The sequence below is a fragment of the Alligator mississippiensis genome, chromosome 5 (genome assembly GCF_030867095.1).
Source record: "Alligator mississippiensis isolate rAllMis1 chromosome 5, rAllMis1, whole genome shotgun sequence".
Classification (NCBI taxonomy): Eukaryota; Metazoa; Chordata; order Crocodylia; family Alligatoridae; genus Alligator; species Alligator mississippiensis.
Window position 1 is genome coordinate 9,813,623 of NC_081828.1, and position 19,876 is coordinate 9,833,498.

The window sequence follows — 19,876 nt, forward strand, 5'->3', positions numbered from 1 at the left end:
CACTGCGCCCGCCATGGGGTGAAACTGTCCCACACCCCTCTGCTCCAGGAGACATTGAAGCCGAACTGAGAAGTGGCTGCAGGAGAAAGGCATGCCTGCCTGCACTGCACTGTGTCAGCAAGCAGGCTGATTCTGCTGCAGTTCTCCCAAGGTGCCTCCTGAAAACAGAGGTGGCACCTTTCTCCTGCAGGCTCTTCTCAGCTCGACTCCGACATGTCTCCTGAAAACAGAGGCACCTGGGACAGTTCCACCTGCCCCATGCATCTGTTTCCAGGAGCCAATGCGCAAGGTTGGACCATGAAGGGCTGCAGCAGCAAGAGCATGTGCTCCTGCCACAGCCACTTCCCAATCTGGCTCTGCAGGTAGCGTAGGGTACAGTTCCACCCAGACATGGCAGCAGTGGCAGTAGCTGCACATGACACCCCTTGGCCAGCTCCCTCCCCCGGCCTGGGCCTCCTGTGTCCTTCCGCCCACCCCCTCTCCCTCTTACCCACCTAGTGCTCCTCCTCACATGCTGTGTGTGCAGCTTAGCACCTTGTCTCTGCTGGTGCCCAGGAACAAGGTGCTAAGCCACACACATAATGTGAGGAGTGGCTGGAAGGGACATACTGATACATGTCCCTTCCAGCCCATGGTATCAATATTAATAGTATCCTAATTAATGCTAGAATTATGTTTAAATATTCACAATATATTAGTTTAATAGGATGCCATTACACTCTGAAAAGTTTTGGAGCCTGGAATTTAAAAAGGTTGAGAACTGCTATATTACAACAATTAACCAACACACTCCATTTGCTGACTGAATCTACCACATTAGCAGTTATTCAGGGACGGTACTTTTTCTGATTGTTTCATTTAAACCAATCTGTTCTTTGCATCATTCTGCTCCTCCAGGCTATATGCCCTTAGATTATTTTACATTGCTTCTCCCCTTCTGGGTGTACGGAAACCAAAAATGGTTTAAAATTACCTGGTTGCCAAATGTAATCCCTTGGTATATGTTATAAAAGCCAGAAAGCTGCTCTTAAGTATGTCATACAGCACCCAGGCAATGAGGTCCCAGTTCTGACCGCTGCCATGCTACACTATAAACAGTCATTACTGTGATGTCAGCGGGTGCAAAAGGAGCAACATGCCAGGCAGTGATCATGGCAGTGCTGCTCCATCATCTCTACTTAGCCAACGGTGGACAGCTCTGGAGCCATCACGTGAACTCTAAGAAACTTGGGGAACTAGTAGCACCAGTAACGCAATGCAGGGGAAAGCCTGGCTCAGTGATTTCAGTACCACTACTCTAATGTTCATTAGTGTGAATGAGGTCAGAAACTGGATCTGCACATAGGGTGTCTTTACACATGCTCCGGAGCAGTGGGGCGGAGGGGATGCTTTAATTAGAGTGGCTCTCGAGAGAATAAAAACAAGTTTTAGTTAAACTACCTTCCCCGCCCCCATTTTGAAGCGTGGGGATGCTGAATGCATGAGACACTGAGGCTGCTCCGACACATGCTAATTAGCACATGGAAGAGCAGGCATTGGACATGTGTGTAGGTGCCCATACTGTGAGCACACGTTGATAGCTCAGCTCTTCTTTGGTGCAAGACAAAGTAATTCTTTATCCCATGGGGTAAGAAGCAGACTTTGAGGATTCATGCCGCCATTTACACCTTTACCGCAGGACTGTCCAACTGGCGACTCGTGGGTCACAGGCAGTCCACAAAGGGTTAAATTGCAGGCCCCAGGCTCCTGCCCAACTGCTGCTCCCTAGGTCAGAAACCTGAGGTTCTCCAAAAACAGCTGGAGGCTCTGGGTCCCCCTTCCCAGCGTGGTAGTGCAAGGAGTGGAAGGTGAGTGTGGGTGCACAGTGCAGTGCGAGACTCACGGGGTCGGAAGGGGGATGGTCACAGGCACATGGTGTCACAGTGGGGTGGGAATGCAGTCCACTGGGTGTGGGGGGGATGGGGATCACGGGCGGGTGGTGCAGCAGTGAGGGGGCATCCATGTGGTGTGCAGCCCAAGGGAGACTGTGTCTTTCCCTGGTACAAATCAGAAAGGCACAGCTGCTTGGAAGTTGGACATCCCCTATTTACTTAAAACCCACTGGTGAATACAATTTCACCAGAAATCTCCCAAGACAGCAGGAGTCCAGCACATACCCTTTGGCTTGTATGCGCCTCTGTATCAGCAGCTGCTCTTTCATTTTCTCTTTGTCTAGGCTCATTCTCTCGCTTTCGTTTTCTGAGATGACTACAGTTCTAATCAAAATAGGAACAAAAAACCCCCCAAAACACAAAACGCCAGAGGGAAAACATTTTACAGAGAGTAAGAAAGTCAAACGCCATCCTGACTATAACCATCCGTAAGGAGTACAAAGCCCGAGAAGCACTTCTAATCAATGGGAAATGGGGGCCACAAAAGGTGCACAGATAAGCAAACATGATGATAGCTGCCAAACCAAGTGATCACATTTATGAAGACAAATTGTGTAGGTCTCCACTAAACAGCTGGAATTTAGGGCATATAGTTGTTAATGGGTGGAGATGTTCTCTTAAAATACCCTTTCAGCAATTTTCTGCTTAAATCCTGAAATGCTGTTTTCCAAGGGATGTTCACCTAAGCACATTATAACAGATCTACATCATTTAGGAACACAGGGCTGGAAGGGAATCCAGTCAGTCCCTTGGAGCATGTCTCAGGGGGTTGGGAGGGGGATGCCCCTTGGCATCGAGTCCAGTTCCTTAGAGCCATGAAAATTCCCCAAATCACCACTTCAAGACCTCACACACAATTGCAAGGCACAGTACCAAGCCTACCCACAATAACATGGCATGAGTGCAAGCAGGGAAGGCCTGGCAATGTCCAGCTCTTGCAACAACAGGGAAGTAACTGGCATTTGGTAGCTGTCAGTACTACAGGATGTTCCTTGCTTTTCCGTAACAATTTGTTTTAAACTATTTTCCCTTTGAATCTGGATGCAGAATAATAATCTGCACGCTGAAGTACACCACAGTCTAAATTAAATCGTCGTGTGCTTTCATGGATAGCCCCCGCATTGCTAGCTTGGGGCCACGGAAAGGGAAACTGTTTTGTTAGAAGTGTCAACCTCAATGTTGTAAACCAAGCTTCAAAGCAAGGGCTCTCCAGCCATGCAGCAGTGAGGGGAGAGGAATTCAGAGGCTATCTGGAACTTCGTGCAAAAAGAGGCATTAGAAATAAAAGCAAGAATTAAACGTGTGTAAGAATCAGAATGACTGATGCATTTACATGTGAGAATGGAAAGACAGACGCTGACAAGACCCTGCTGTTATTAACGTTACTGCGTTTCCTATCAAAAAATGAAAGTCTATCTTTTACCAACTTTCTTCCAAGATGGAATAGGCAACTCTTAAGCCCTGCAGCCAAGATGTGAATCCAAATCAAATGCGTTTGGGATGCTGCCCAAGAACACCAATGTGCACACCCAGAACAATGAACAATGCACGCTTCCTTCCGCTGCAGAAACTTCACCCCACAATCAGCTTCACTGACAGTGAACTCCAGACTTGCTTTTTGCAATTTAACGTGCCTATGGGTGAGCTCACTGACTTTAACAAGCTACAGCTGGTATAAGATGCTGTGCAGGCTATGCCCAGCTTTATCAACCAGTATCTGCGTGCCAGAAGAGACAGCTCATGGTCTTTATCCATGTAAATGAAGCCTTTTTTATATAATATTAAACACTTATAAACACCAGAGGGAAATGCCTAAGGGAACAGAACTACATAGAAGTGTTGACTTTACTTCCTAAAAAGGGACAGCTGGTAGGAATACCTGGATATGGATTTTTGCACATGTAAGGTCTAACTTAAAACAAAGGAATGGAATCTTTTTAGGATAATACAAATCACAAGACTGAGAAGGGGTGGGCTAACCTGAGACCTGTCACTTGAGTCTGGATACTGAATACATTATCCCCAGAGAGGAGCCCTTGCCATGGCTGCTTTAAGACACTGGTTAATATGCTTTGCAGATATGGAAAAAGGTTGTTGCATCCCAGAGAATGCACAAAAGAAAGATCCAAACTGCTCTCAGAGGAGGTCTACACTGCAAAAATGCCCGGGGAAGCTTTAAACAAGCCAGCAAAGGGGTCACAGCAGTCTAGCTACGACAGCACAGATCTCCACAGCCAGGATACTTCTGGTTCTCCAGCTCCCTCATTAAAAGGTACAAAATGCTGTTGTCATCCTCACCATTTATGTGGTTTCTTTTTTATAATCATTTCACTCAACCGGGACAAGATGAGAGTGACCTGTTCCACTTCTGACTGCTGTGCAGCAGCTAACTCTGTTCTGTTCAGGCCTCCAATGCAGCCCAGCAATATCCAAATTTAATTTTGCTTTTCAGAAACGTCCCCCATTCATCTCAGCTTTGGGAAATGTTGTCTTAAAAGGTGGTTGAGGTAGGGGGTGATTGTTATAACAAACTGCTAAATTTTGAGCCTACAAAACTTCTCAGGATTTCCTTGAAAATTGTAAAATAAAGATGCCAGCTTGTTGGTTTAAGAATGCCCCTACTGCTAATCCTGCTGGGGTATGTCCACTCCACTAACATATATCTAGTAATATTAATTTCAGAAAGCAAATATGAAGTAAACTAAGGATAGAAACAAATCAGAGGTGGAAACCTGTCTGAATATCTTCCAAAGCCTCTTCAGATTTTACCGTTTAAGTTTTATAGGCTGTAAAATAATTGGCCATACAAGACTCTGGAATACTCAACCCTCTTCCCCTCCCCAACTGGAATAGATATAAGATTAATTACAGCTATAAAATGATAGCTTCAAAACCTTTTACTGCCATTCACGTTTATGAACTGTATGAACGTATTAGGCCAGAAGGAATATCATTTAAATGCCAGCATCTTTATAACAGTTGACTAACAAAGCCTCAGAGTAGATCTGAAGCATAGAAGTGTCACAAATGTCAACGAATGGGATGTAACGTTAAAAAGCCGCTTTGTTGCAGGGTAATATGTGAATTAGGAATTAAATCAGAAAAAAGGAGCCTCCTATAGCTCTCCATAACTGGGCCTAAAACACTGGAAAACATTGCTGGTATGATGTGAATTTTTAATATTTTTCTTTAAGAATGTATGTTTGTTTTAAATAAATATTATTTAAAGGCTTTTACTGCAACAGCCCTCTAATCATTATCTACCCTGCAGAGTTAAATGACAGGTGTAATTCCACCTGCAGGTGAGTGAAATGTGGAAGCCACACAGCACGGAAGAAGGGACGTAATAGCTAGTGGCCCCAACCCAGACGCCAAGGTGGGCAGTCTGATGAGGCCAGCCTAATTTTGTGCGTAAAAAACTCCCCTGAAGGACTCAAGGGGAAACACAGTGCAACTGAGCTATGATGATCAGAGGGAAATAAGATGCACCTAGAAATATTTGAGGAGCTACAGTAAAGGATGCTTCTTGAGCTAATGCTAGGAGTAATGGTATGAAAGAGTACTTAGGTTGAATGGCAGGAAAACTTCTATGAGAGTGATCTCTTAATGTGGCACGGACTCACAAGAGAAGAGCTGGCATTGATCAGGACATGTAAAATAAGGTTGATGAGCACAATAGTAAATACACACCAGAGAATAATCTTGCATTAAGATGGAGTTGGAGCAAAAGACCCAACTGGCCTTTCTCGTCTCAAACTCCTCTGATTCTAGGAGCTCCCAGCGTGCAAACAAAGGTGTTTGTAGCAGCTTGGGATAATCTCTTAGTCAAATCTTCAAACCAGCTAGCATGTCAAAGAATTGCAGTTGGATTCCTTGCCAATTATGCTTCGAAGCTGGTAAAATGTTGACAAAAGTTTGTGAACAATGTGGACACTATACTGAGTACAGAATTAAAGCACAACAATAATTGGACAAGAAGGCTCCATTTTTAGTCTCTCAGTGATTTCCATATTGGATCTGAACCAATTGACAAGATATAAGTATCACCACTGCAGCCTCAATCCAGGTATATGAAAATGTTCTCTTTCTGCCCCTCCAGTCACAACACCCATAGTAAGAATGCTGCAACTGGATTTTTTTCCTGTTCTCTAATCTATCCCACTTCTATAATGTATATCTTCTACTTTGTTTTACAGATGTGATGGAGACTTTGGGTTATCTTCAGCTGGTAAAAATCAACATAGCTCCATCTGGCCCATTGTTCTTCTGGAGAACACTAACACGACTATTATCTAAGTTATTGTATTTTATGCAAGGAACCGCTGTTGGTGCAGTTAAAAGCAAGGAGTTTGATTTACCCGCTATAAAAATGGGCACCTGTGCATCATATGTTCACTGCTCCAATCTGTAATTGCTCACGCCTCATGATATAATCAGCAATCAGTATAAATATGAGTAACAAAGAATGGACCTCTATTAATATAAGCCCCTCCCTATAAGTGCACACAAATCCTAATAGCTATACATAGATTGTCTCTGTTATAATTGCCTCTGTTGTAAACAGCCCAGTAAAACTGTGTTACAGGCTCAGGACCTAGAACTTGATATCTAATTGTCCATGGCTGATTTGGCCTATTTTTTCTTCTTTTTTTTAATGCTACTCAAAGTTCAATGGCCCAATGTGTGTGCAAGGCCCTGAATGAGACATCCCATCATTATCCTCTGGAACTGAAATTTCCAAGGGCAAGGAACAGCCTATTAATTAGCTTTCCACAAACCCACAGTAATGTCATCAAACAAAGTCAGTCATGTGGGAGATCTGGATCAAAGAGGAATAACACAGAAGCAATTTCTTTTGGGGTAAATGGGAACACTGGAGTTGGGGTGGGAATATCTTCCAAAAGAGGGAATGTGAAAAGGGTTGAGAAGTATTGGCAATTACAGTCTTTTGTTTGGTGAAACATAATAGAAACCCACAAGACAGAAATAATTATTTTATTTTTATTTATATATATATTATTTTTATATATATATTAGAGCACCAATAGTGCATGGAGGTGCTTCAGGTCCCCAAATAGTATCAGTTAAAAATAAAACTGTCAGCTTTAGATACATTTCCCTAAACAGCTTGAGATATGCATTTAGAAACAGAAGCAGAAGCATGAACTGCTGGTATTTGAGATCCAAATTCAGAGTCTGATTTCAAGTCATATTTCCATTTAAAAATCCATTTCCATGAATGCTGCTCATTAAACCTGCCCTACTTAAATCATCACTCCATTATATGGAATATGGTATCAGCTTTCCCCTCCTTCCTTCTCTCCCCCATAACTCTTCACTGCACTCATCTGTATAATAATTTCTACTATTCACTAAGAAAGCGTCACGTGTCTGATAAGAAAGTCAGCGGTAAATTTATGCTGCCTGCATTCCTTGATCTCATTATACATACAATGTCCTGAGGCTAGAGTTTGCCAGCTTAGATTTTCTCTTGCTTTTTCTACCCCTTTAATTTGTGTTCCCATCAGCACTATTACCATTTGTTAGCGATTTTTTTTTTTCTCTAGAGCCTTTAAAAAAAAAAAAAAAAAAAGAGTCACTGGTTAAATAAGCAAAATACTTCAGAGGGAGATTTAAAATGCTCCTGTTCAAATGCTGCACAAAAGCAAAATGGTTCAGCAATGAGGTTGAAACAGTATCAGGTATCAAAAGCTGTAACTTCGCTAGAAGTCTGTTAGCTCAGAAAAAATTACAACCTCCCTCCCCCCGCTTCAAGAAGCTGGATAAGAGCAAGCTGCTTATTATCGGTTTCCTAAAAATTCAGATAATTCTCTTGTAAAAAAACACTCTCAATGCAAAGCTCCTAACTAAACTGATTGCCCTTTTCCAAGTCCATTGCTCATGGCAAATCGAGCCAGCCTACAAAGTAAGTAAGCATCTTGCGCTGTCCAAAATGCAACTATAATGGTTCATACCAAGGGGAAATACGTTCTGTATTATTTCTTAGGATCACAGGAAATTAGGCCTGGAAGGGACCTCACAAGGCCATCCAGTCTAGCCCTCTGCTTGAAGCAGGACTGCCCCTGACTAAACCATACCAGTGAAGTGTCTGTCCAACCTGCTCTTGAAAATTTCCAGGGATGGAGATCCCCCAACTTCTCTACATGGCCTGTTCGTGCAACCAGTAACATCGTCTGGTTAATTGTTCTCTCCTGAGCTAAAAAGAGTTTAACTTGAACTCTGGGGGAAAACCCAAGAAGCTGCTTGAGCTGGTGCTCATGACTCAGAAGGGTGACCGTTGCATTACCAGTGACCCCAGTGTGGTACTGGGAAGAAACAGTATGTCAACAGTGTCAGGGGATGCCAGGTTGCTGGAGGTGGCTTTTTTAAATGGAAAAAAAAAAAAAAAGAGCTCATCTTATTATTGAAAGCTCCCATGATGCTTTTTGTAAGAGTAGTGAAAATAACTGTGGGGTTCTGGCCAAACCCTAATGGAAGGAAGTATTTTCCACCTGCTGAGGTCTCTTGTGAGCAGCAGCTGGCTGTGGCATTCTCTGCCTTTGCTGATCTGTCGAGTAGCCGTGCAGCGAACAGTTAAACGTTTCTCACAGATTTCACTCTCCTCTGAAATAAATAGCTCTCTCTACCCTGCAAAATAGATGCTGATGAGGAACTAACTAAGCTCTAATAGGCTTCCAGCTACTCTTTGCTATTGTCTTTACCAATGTCATTTGCAGGGCTCCAAGAATACTACAGCCAACTGTACCACCACCATCATCATCATCTTTTCAGAGGACCATCTACCAACTGACCCATGGTACTGTCTGTGAGTTCAGAGAAGTCCCTGGCTGCAGACGAGGAAACACAACAATGGCTTATATGATTTCATAGATTTCATAGACATTAGGGCTGAAAGGGACCTCAGAAGATCATCGAGTCCAGTCCCCCGCCCAAAGGGCAGGAAGTCAGCTGGGGTCATAGGATCCCAGCAAGATAAGCATCCAGTTTCATCCTGAAGGTGTTTAATGAAGGCGCTTGAACGAACTCCGGTGGCAGGCTGTTCCAGACCTTGGGGGCTCGGACAGTAAAGAAATTCTTCCTTAAGTCCAGCCTGAAACGGTCTTGTAGTAGTTTGTGACCATTCGACCTCGTCATCCCTTGGGGCGCTCTGGTGAACAAACGTTCCCCCAGATACTGGTGGTCACCCCTGATAAACTTATAGGTGGCCACCAGATCACCCCTGAGCCTGCGCTTTTCCAGGCTAGAGCGCCCCATAACTCTCAGCCTGTCGTCGTAAGGTCTGCTTCCCTGACCTCTGATCATGCGCGTGGCTCTTCTCTGGACTCTCTCAAGCTTCTCCATGTCCTTTTTGAATTATGGAGCCCAAAACTGGACGCAGTACTCCAGCTGCGGCCTCACTAAGGCCGAGTGCAGGGGGAGAATGACGTCCCGGGATTTGCTTGAGAAGCATCTATGGATGCAAGCCAGCGTTTTGGTCGCTTTACTAGCCGCAGCATCGCACTGCAGGCTCATGTTCATCTTGTGGTCAATGATGACCCCCAAGTCTCTTTCTTCCATAGTGCTAGCCAGCGTACCACTGCTGAGCCTATAAGGATGCTGCAGGTTTTTTTTCCCCCCCAAAGGTGGAGAACCTTGCATTTATCGGCGTTGAACACCATCAGATTCTCATCCGCCCACTTGCTGAGCCTGTCCAGGTCAGCCTGGATCATCCGTCTGTCTTCTGGTGTGGATGCTTTGCCCCAAAGTTTGGTGTCATCTGCGAACTTGGCCAGTCCGCTTCTGACTCCAGTGTCCACATCATTAATGAAGATGTTGAACAGTATGGGTCCAAGGACAGAGCCTTGGGGGACCCCACTGGTCACAGGACACCACGATGAGTGACTTCCATCAATTACTACCCTCTGGGTCCGACCCCAGAGCCAATTTTCCAGCCAGTGGATCGTGGAGGACCCAAGGCGACAATTGGCCAGTTTCTCCAAGAGACGATCATGGGACACCAGATCGAAGGCTTTTTCGAAGTCAAGATGTATGACATCAATCTCATCTCCCTTGTCCAGGTGATAGGTCACCTGGTCGTAGAAGGAAATGAGACTGGTCAAGCAAGACCTACCCGCAACAAACCCGTGCTGGCTATCCCTTAAGATGTTGGCGTCGGCCAGTCCATTAAGGATGGCCTCTTTAATAAACTTTTCTAAGATCTTCCCCGGGATAGTAGTCAGGCTGATGGGCCTATAGTTAGCCGGATCCACTTTCCTCCCTTTCTTGAAGATAGGCACCACATTGGCCTTCTTCCAGTCTTCGGGCACTACACTAGAGCGCCAAGAGTTTTCAAAGATCCGTGCTAGAGGCTGGGCTATGATGCTCGCCAGCTCCTTGAGTACCCTGGGGTGAAGATTGTCAGGGCCGGCTGACTTGAAGGTATCCAGCTTTTCACGATGTTCCTTCACGGAGTCAGCATTAATGGAGGGCAGGGGATCACCCTCACCCGGACTTCCCAGCCCTGTAGCGGGCATAGGCGTCCCATGGGGCTGATGAAAGACCGACGCAAAGTACCTATTTAATAGGTTGGCTTTTTCCTGGGCGTCAGTTGCCCCATCTGGTTCAGCAGGGGTCCAACGTTGCCCCTGCTTTTCCTCCGGCTCCCCACATATCTGAAAAAGGACTTTTTATTGTCCTTGATGCTCAAAACTAGCTGGAGTTCAGTTGCAGCCTTGGCTTTCCTGGTCAGCTCCCTACAGGACCGGACCAGTGCAGAATAATCCTCCTTGGAGGTGACTCCCATCCTCCATCCTTTGTAGGCCTTTCTTTTTAGCCTCAGGAGGTCTGCTAGGTCCCTGGAGAGCCAGGGGGGCTGCTGTGCCCTCTTGCTGCCTTTCCTCCAAGATGGAATAGACTTAGTTTGTGCATTGAGGATCACTCCCTTGAGGAGCAACCACTCTTCTTGAACTCCCCTCTCCCTGTGGTCACAGTACCTTAGGGCCTCACTGACAAGCCTCCTGAGCTTGTCAAAGTCGGCTTTCCTGAAGTCAAGGACTCGCGTGTTGCTGACTGACTTGCCAGCTTTTTGGCGGATGGTGAAGGTGATCAGCTCGTGGTTGCTGTCACCCAGCTTCGCATCGATCACTAGGTCGCCGACTAGGTCATCCCCAGTATCCAGTACCAGGTCGAGCAGCGCTTTGCCTCTCGTTGGCCCATAGATTTCTTGAGTCAGGTAGAGGTCATCCACGCATGAGAGGAAGCTCTGCGACCGCTCAGATTTTGCTGAGCGATCCTCCCACGAGATGTCTGGGTAATTGAAGTCACCCATGACATCCATGGTCCTGGTTGATTGATGGAAACAGGAGATTCCTGTGTTCCCCGCTATGCACTTCCTGTTGGTTGTTCTATGGTATTTACCTTAAAAGAACATAATAATAAAACACTTTATTTATTTCCTTTTAGTTGCTGCCGGTGCAAGGTAATGACCTCCCCTGAACCAGGAGGCTGAAGGCTAAATAAAAAAAAAATAATCAAAAAAAAAAAAATCAAGGATTTATTTGAAAATAGTGTCTTACCAGAGTCACAAGGATAGGGGCTGTGGTAGGTAGCATCCCAGAGACAAGGGCCACAATGAACATCTCTCTCTCAATACCACAAAGGCAGCCCACGCTGTTGGTTAAACTTCCCTTCCCAGCAGCAGCAACAACTCAGTCTTACCTATCAGCTACTTCTTTGTTACTGGTCCATCTTACCCATGTCTCCGACATGTTGACTGTCAACCAAGGTTCTGAATAAAAACTCTAACCGATTAATATGAATTCATTTTTTCTGAAAGCCTCATTTGACATGTACAACTTTTTGACCCTGTCTGTGTATTCTCCCTCTTAGCTCATTGGCAATTTCAGAATTAACATGGGATCACTCTGCTCCCATTTAAAACCACAGAAGTAAACCATTAAAGTCTACAGTTGGACTTAAACCAATTGCAGAAGTGACAGGCAAGCTTTTGGGATTCTGTAAAAGAAAGGGGGAAAAAAAGCCAAAGTAGACCAAATAAATTAAGCCACCAAATAATGGTGCTGAAACTAACAGATGGTAGGATCTTGAGTTAATAGGGATACTTGCACACTGTATGAATAATGCCTTTGAATGTAGCAGGAGATGCATGTTTGAATCAGGGATCTGTCTGAAAACTGATAAAAAGGAACTGCTTGCTGGTGCATAACAACAAATAATAGCAAAGCTCAGGGTTTAATTGCACTGTTTCTAATTTCCAAGAACAGAAATTGGTCTGGGTTACAAACTAAGCATCTCTAACACTCATTAAAAAGCCAATGGGGGTGTGACCCTGCAAACTCTGACTTACTACAATTCAATTGGGGTTTTCTCAAGTAAAAATTCCTCACATGAACAAGCGTTTTGGATCAGACCCTGATAGATCAGTCAAGAATGAACACTGCAAAAGAACCCCAGTGAAAAATAAATGAATAGCCCAAGCTAACCAGGATTGGTGGGAGTTGTACCAAAGGTACCTGTGATGGGTGCCTTCCTGCCTCCATATTCAGGGCTAGCCTGACTATCAACATCTAAGGCAATGGTTCTCAACCCGGGACGTGCATGTGGCCCTATGTTTTAAAAAACTAAACATTTTTAAATGGATGCACAGGAAGTAAATTGTGTAGGTGTGACCCACATAACATATTGAGAGCTGCAAGTGTGGCGCACTATGGCAAAAAAGTTGAGAACCACTGACCTAAGGCTAGAAAGGAGGTTCCTATATGGATGCTGTCGGGTGTTTTCATACTCTTCTGGAGCCTTTAGTATAGGGACTTACCCATTCAAATCTGGTGGATGTGTCCCATCTTAGTTATTTGAGTTTGCAGAGGGTATGAGGTACTGATACTGTCAGTCCTCTGTACCTTGTCCTTGAGTGCTCGTTTCACTCGTAAAAAGCTAAATAAACCATCTTGTTTTCAGTTTTGGGCAAAAAACACCTGCTTACTATCTTAGGCAAAAAGTTTCAGCCAGGGGTTTCTAAAAGAAAATGGGCTGAGTTTTAAACCTCTGAAAGTGGAAACATCTAGTAGAAATCTGGCCTGACAACACTAGCAATGAGGGGTGTCACTGAAGCAGCCTTTGGGTATCTAATTGTTGTTGTTCACACCCAACGGTATACACTGATGTGAGACATGGTCACCCTGTTGCAGGACACATGGGCACGAGGCTACATGAGGATCTCCCTATCTGAATTACAGTTAAGAAGTTTTAAAACTCTGGAAAGGGGCCAGGCTCGGAAGTGAGTCTGATTTGAAAAACTGCATCAGGGAGGAAGGAGGAGGCATAAGCAAGCTGTAGCAGACCTTAGGCCAGATGTGCTGTCAGCCAGTCTTATACGAGGTGAGACAGCTGTCCTGAAAACTTGGTGATGGTCATGCCACCATGTGGGGGATGCACTGAGAAACAAGGCTGCAGGACTTCAGCACACTAAGAAGTGTAGAAAAGCCCAGAGCAAAGCATTTCATGGCTTCTGGAAAAGGGATTTAATACACAAAAAAAGGGAGAATGAGCTCTTTTGTATTTCAGTGTTCCAGGCATGGGTGTGATGTCACTGACAACCAATCAGGAAGCTCCAGCTGTGTCCAGAGTATTCATCAGCAATTGGTTAGATGCTGAGAGGAACAGCATAATTTGGGGAGTATTCTCAGCTGGAAGAGCTTCTAAAATTCAGTATTCAGGATATCTGGACTTTGTCCTCATTGGCTCCTAGGCACTAAGGGACATGCCCTCTTGTTTCATTAATCCAGGAATGAGGCTGGGATCTGGTCAAGGAGCTGGTAATTACATAGTTGATCTAAAAGCAGCTGGTTTCAAAGAGCAGTTTGGTTTTGCTGGAGGTGAGACATTTCAGTTCCCAAGCTGCTCTATACTGAAGGAAGGCAGAAGAGAATGAGACTTCTGAGAGCTGTCCTGCATTTCTGGAAACAATCTTCTTTACCGTTCAACCTCAAGCCCTGGGAGAAGAAACTCCAGCCATGCTTCGATCAGAGAAGAAAGCACTGATGGTGCATCTGGGGAAAAGGCCTTCTGAACTCCTAGGGACTACATCTCTCTCTCTGGCAGAATACTGAAAGCAGAAGGTAGCAGAGTTTTTTCTTTAATACTCTCTCTCTCGCAGAATACTGAAAGCAGAAGGTAGCAGAGTTTTCTCTTTAATAACCCACAGGATGCATAACCACATTTCTGTCCCCACAGTGATGGTAGAAACCTCTACAAAACACTGGAGCCAGCTGCCCAGTTATGCTCTTAACATATAATCAGCATATGCTTCTAGATGATGGACTTGGATCTGTAAGTTGTTGTACAGATCTCAACACATGCTGAAGTCACATAAAAGTGAAGTGCAAATGTTCAGGAAATAAAAAAAACCTTCTACTAAAGTACACACATACAACTGAACTTTGAGTGCTCAGAACTAACTTCATTTTCACCAGAATGAACCTTAGCTCTGGGGAATCCTGAGGCAAGCACAGCTTCCCCATTCTGGTACCCAGCGTTTTTCAGGTCTCTGAACTCCAGGTTTCAAGTGGAAACATGACAATACAGCGGACACCAGGGTGGCTCCCGGTCACAGAGTCCCTCCGTGGTCTTTGGCCTTGGGATCCTTGCATCTACCGTACAAAACGAGAACCGTTTCAACCGAAACGTGTATTACAAGCCCAGTATCCTTAGATTGCAGTGAAGCCTGGGTAATATCATCAGAAGGAGGATTTGTCTGTGCTGGTTATTAACAACTGAAAGGCAGGAGACAGTGGAAAGCAGCTCCAACTGCAGTGTGCGTTCCCCATGGCCGCCATAAAACCATAGTGCGCTGGTCAGTTCATTCATGTAATGCTGCCCCTTGCTGACGAGAATCAGAACCATCTCACCACGTGTTATGGACCCTGTTCGGCTACCACATCACAAAGATACTTCTTTAGTTCAAGTGGCTGGAACCTGGGAACCATGAATTTCTGAGCAGCCAAGGATGCACTTAGCGACAGCCACAAAGCCCTCGGCAGTCTCAGCCACGCTGTAACAGAGAGGGTTACGCTCCAGTTTGTGCGAAGGAGAGCATCCCTGCTGGGCATCATCAGTGGAACCAGTAGACATCTTTCCCCTGTGGGACTGGGACACGTCAGCTTGTCTAAACAAAGAAGAGAAGCTTCCCCAGGCCCTGCTCTGCCATGCCTGTTTGATGTGGCATCCAATTCCCCTCCCAGATTTTCTAATTCCTCTCTGCTTTGGGGACTGTTCTTCCCTCCCCCAAAAGGGTGTTTCCTTTTTGTCTGAGATGACACAACCCACGCCCCTTCATACTCCCATTATCACCAACGAAAGGCATTTCAAGGGTACAGCTCCCCATTCACCACCTGACTGGAAAACAATGCAGACTTTGATCTCTTGGGACGGCAGTCGCACGAATAAAATGGCTAAATACGCAGGTAACTGCACAAGTCTGGCCTCCTATCCTGTACTTAGCTTGCAGGCTGATCTCCTTAGAGCAAGCAGATCACCAGCAGGGGCGAATGGCTGGAGGAAGAGATGGAGGTCAAAAGAAATCCTCATGGACAGTATGCTGAGCGGCATGCTCTGTACATAGCCCATTCTGCCATTGCCGACAGGAGATTTGCAGACAGAGACTGCTGGGAGTGGAGCTGCTTAGCTATTCAACCCCCATCCAATGACAATCAGATAGTGGAAGTAGCATTTCTCAGAGGGCTTTTGACTAAGAAGGGGATTGGAGGGAAGAGAGAGACCCAAACATACAGTACATAAATATGTTAATGCTGCTACGGTAATTATTTCAGCACTCTGTATGGCTGCAGAAAGGATTCCAGTCACTCCCTGCAAGAGGGAAGTACATTTATCTTTCTTAATTAGTCTGCAATGGAGAACAAGCTAATAGGCTTAAAAATAAAATAATGTAAGCATGGCAAACTGTACACATCCACGTGCTTCACTGTGAAGTCAGATAAAACACCCTCCCCATCACCACTGCTGACCCATGGGAATATACTCATGTAGGACATGACTTGAAATTTAATTTGTGATTTATATCTGTTTCCTTTAGTCCTCCCAGCACAGATATGCATGCACAAGTGTTTGCATGTAAGTGTGTGCACACACATGCTACCAAGCGCTTCAGTTCTTTATCCCGGGGAGGTACTCCTTCTGCTCAGCATCAGTCAATGTTTAATAACTCTTCACTCTTCCAGATCAATGAAAAGCAGATGAATCTCCTCAAAGCATGAGAGGAATGAGATCAAACATACTGGATCAAGGAAAATTCAGTCCTTGCCACTTACTATTTTTTATAAAGGCACCAATGTAGTAAGACAGCAGGAAGCTGCTGCCGTATCTACTTTCTGGTTTGGTTATTTTTACTGAGCTCATCTTGCTTTTGTTATACTTCTCTTTGTTCCTTCTCTGAGACAAAAAACCCCCAAAACATCGCTGACACATTACCATGACACTGCACAGTTCCTCAGTGATAAGACAGAAGTGTACCGTGGTACACTGATGCATTTCAGTCTTAGGGGTGTCTGTACACGTGCAGGGACATTGCTTCGACACGCTGTAATTACAGCACATCAGAGCGGACTCAATTAATTGAGTCTGCTGGACTGTGCTAATTAGCATGCTCCAGCAGCCTCCGTGTCTCATGCATTCAGTGTCCCTGTGCTTCAAAATGGTGGCAGGGGTGCCATTTTGAAGCGCGGGACACTGAATACATTAGACACTGCACGCGCTTTAATTAGAGCATTTCAGTGGTCTGTATTCCAGGCCATAAGTGCTCAGCAATGCAAGCTAGCAGGAAATGAATACAGTGAACATTACACCCTTTTGGGAAGGAACTAGAATAGTGATTTCTGGTCCATATACATCTATATTCGAGTGCCCCAGGGTCTACAAATGGTACTACAGGGTTGCCCTCGTTAATCAGGAAGATTCAGGGCTAATCACTTGTCCCAATGTTAACTATGGCCCAGCCAGCTGTACAAACTGTGATATACAATAACACAAGGGCTGTTTTTATACCAGGTTACACAACAAAGGGCACTTTTACACATATTCTGGGAGGCGCGGGGCGCTGCCTTAATTAGCGAACGCTTTTAATTAAGGTGCCCAAGCATCACATGTATCAGCTTCCCCTGTGCTGAAAAATGGCAGCAGGGTGCTTTGAACTAAAGCTCATTGAAAGAGCTTTAGTTTAAAACACCCTGCTGCCATTTTTTGGTGTGGGGATGTTAACACACATGACACCAGAGTCTGCTGGAGCGCATTTATTTTTGCCTCCCTGCACGTGTATAGGAGCCCAAAATTACGTCTGAGTCTGGAAACCTGGCACAGATGCTGGAAACCACAGGACTTGAATGACTTCAGAGAACTTTTCCATCTTGAATTTCTATTATTCTATGATTGGATGTTGATAATCAAGATCACCCTGCAAATGTCAGTGAGAGACGGCTGACTGAAGTCAGCACCATCATAAGCCATTTTCATAATGCCCTTTCCTGTGCCACCCATATTACTCACTGCACGCTGCTTCAGATTCATCGGACCCATCAGGGCACTCCTCTTCACCATCACATTTCCACCTGTCTGGGATACAGTGGCCGTTGTTGCAGGTGAAGTCAGATTCAGCACAAGTTTTCTTTGCTGCAAGGAATATAAAAACAAGGGAGAACACAGATGAGCACCATGCGTGATTCACTGCACTGATCCCTGCTAAGGGAAGTGCCGTCATTATCATCTGCACCAGGAGAAGAATCGTTACATTTTTCAGATTCTAACACGGGTTTTGAAAGCCACAGATCAGCTGGTATCAGAAGAAGATGCTTTATATTTGCTCTCCCAAACATCTACCCCCTCAGTTGTACATGTCTTTGAAATGGACCCGGCTAGGTCTTCCTTCATGTTAACTAAAATGAGTGAAAAGTGGGTGACAGTTTGTCTACATCAGGACAACTACTTAGCTTTTTACTATCATTGCTTGCTATGTATATGGAGCTGACAGCGTGCTGGATGATTTACAGACAGGTGAGATGACAGGGTCCCTGCCCTGAAGTATATTATAGTCAAGTAATTATATCTTTATCTCTTTGACCTATTCATGACACTTCTGGTGTATCAATCACTTTAGTATCTAATCACAAAACATGTCTTCAAATATCACAGAGCTTCAGGAGAAAGTAAACTGAAAATAAGCCCTAGTAGCTTTCTAAATCTAAGTGACAGAAGCAAGCTCTTCACCCTGCGAGTGAATCCAGGGACAGGTGGATGCAGGCAATTAACTCCCCGATCTGCAGAGCTGGCACAGCAAGAGAGCAGCCAGCAGTATCAGCCAGTGCTCTTCAAGCCTGACCTGAAGAAACCAGTTTCCCTAAAGAAACCAGTCCTCCCCCAGCCTTATCTGCAGAGCTCATACTGCACAAAGTACCCAGCACTATCAATTCTTCAACCCCGACTTGAAGAAACCAGTCCTCTGGATAGACCCAGTTTCTATGATCCTTTCAATCCCTGAGACTGCCAAACAAGGTTGCTGGTTCGTGTCATTTGTGGTGCTGACTTTTACAACTTTTATACTGGGAAGTGGACTCAAAAAGCCAAACTCTGCCTATGCAAGTTCCCTAACAGCCACCCAGCAGTAACAACTTTCAGACTGGACAGCTTTACAATCAGTAAAACTCCATTACTAAATCAGTCCCCGATTTTTTTTTGGTAGTTAATTTTTATGGGAAAAGGAGAGGGAAGGAAAGGGAATCTGTTTCTTCCCAACAAGTTTACTCAAGCCCATCCTGCAGTAACGCAATCATTTATACTGAAGAGTAATGCACACACTAAAAAGAGTAACACGAACACTTTCACCAAATCAGTATTGCTTTCACCGGCACTGAAACGCCCCTGGCAAACGCTAACACTAAGTCGTGATTAATCAGGTAATCACATTTTAAGCAGTAATTTGGCCACAAGTTCAAGCAATTAATGGTGCAATAACTCAGGAAATAATCCTTAAAATTACTACACAAAATACATGCAATAACTTTGTGGGTGGTTCCCACTGAGCCTCAAATTGAACAGGTGGCTCTTCTAGACCCCAGTTCACTCCCAGAGGCTGGGATGGCTGGTCAGCTCACTGATGCTCTCAGCCACGGAGCGTCAGGCCCCTGACTTGCTGCTTGCTGGTGCAGGGGGAGCCCCAGGCTCCTCCTGCACCACCAATCTGGTGGGATCTGGTCCCCAATCCCACAAATGCGTCTCCTGCTATGCACATGTGGCACGGCAGGAGGTGCAATTGTTGAGATCGAACCTAACAAGCCTTTAACTGAATGTCTGCCAGGGCCCGAGGGCATCAAAGCCCAACATGCAGACAAGATCTGATGCTAACTTTGTTACAGAAGAGTTAACTGACAATATGAGAGGAAGCTATGAAGAAGGGAGGGACAGCTGTGTATGCAGAAAGCCGGGCACCCGGCTACAGGAGATTCTGGAGAAGTTTCAATGGATAAGACCCAATATTAATCTCCGATTCATAAAACATACTGCTTCTCTGAACAGACATCCAAGTGCGTAGTCATTGCCAAGAAGGAAATGCTGCAGAGCACCATTTAGCATATGTGCCCTCTTTCTAGGCATACTTACTATGAGGAATGGATATTCATTCCCCTTGTATAGTGATGCCCATAGCAGTGGTAGAGGCGGTCAAGACATCTCGCTATGTACCCAGAGATATCAGTTCAAGCCTTATGCCAGGGGTGGCCAGTCTGCAGCATGTGTGCACAAGTGGCACCGGCAGCCTCTGTGTGGCATGGGAGAGATGGGACAGGGAGCAGAAAGGAGACAGAAGGGAGTGGTGATACTCAGGAAAGGCACAGGTTTAATTTGTGACAACTTCCAAAAAGGAT

At 45.0% G+C, this 19,876-nt stretch overlaps 1 protein-coding gene across 4 annotated transcripts in view; it reads right to left on the reverse strand.

The window, feature by feature from the left end:
* Positions 1-19,876, reverse strand: part of LRP8 (LDL receptor related protein 8) — a 252,239-nt gene that overhangs the window by 79,225 nt on the left and 153,138 nt on the right. For all 4 annotated transcript variants that reach the window (XM_019479236.2, XM_014598722.3, XM_019479234.2 and 1 more), the window contains exon 3: positions 17,508-17,630. In XM_019479236.2, coding sequence (XP_019334781.1) covers positions 17,508-17,630 — 123 coding nt within the window. The remainder of the gene's footprint in view (positions 1-17,507; positions 17,631-19,876) is intronic.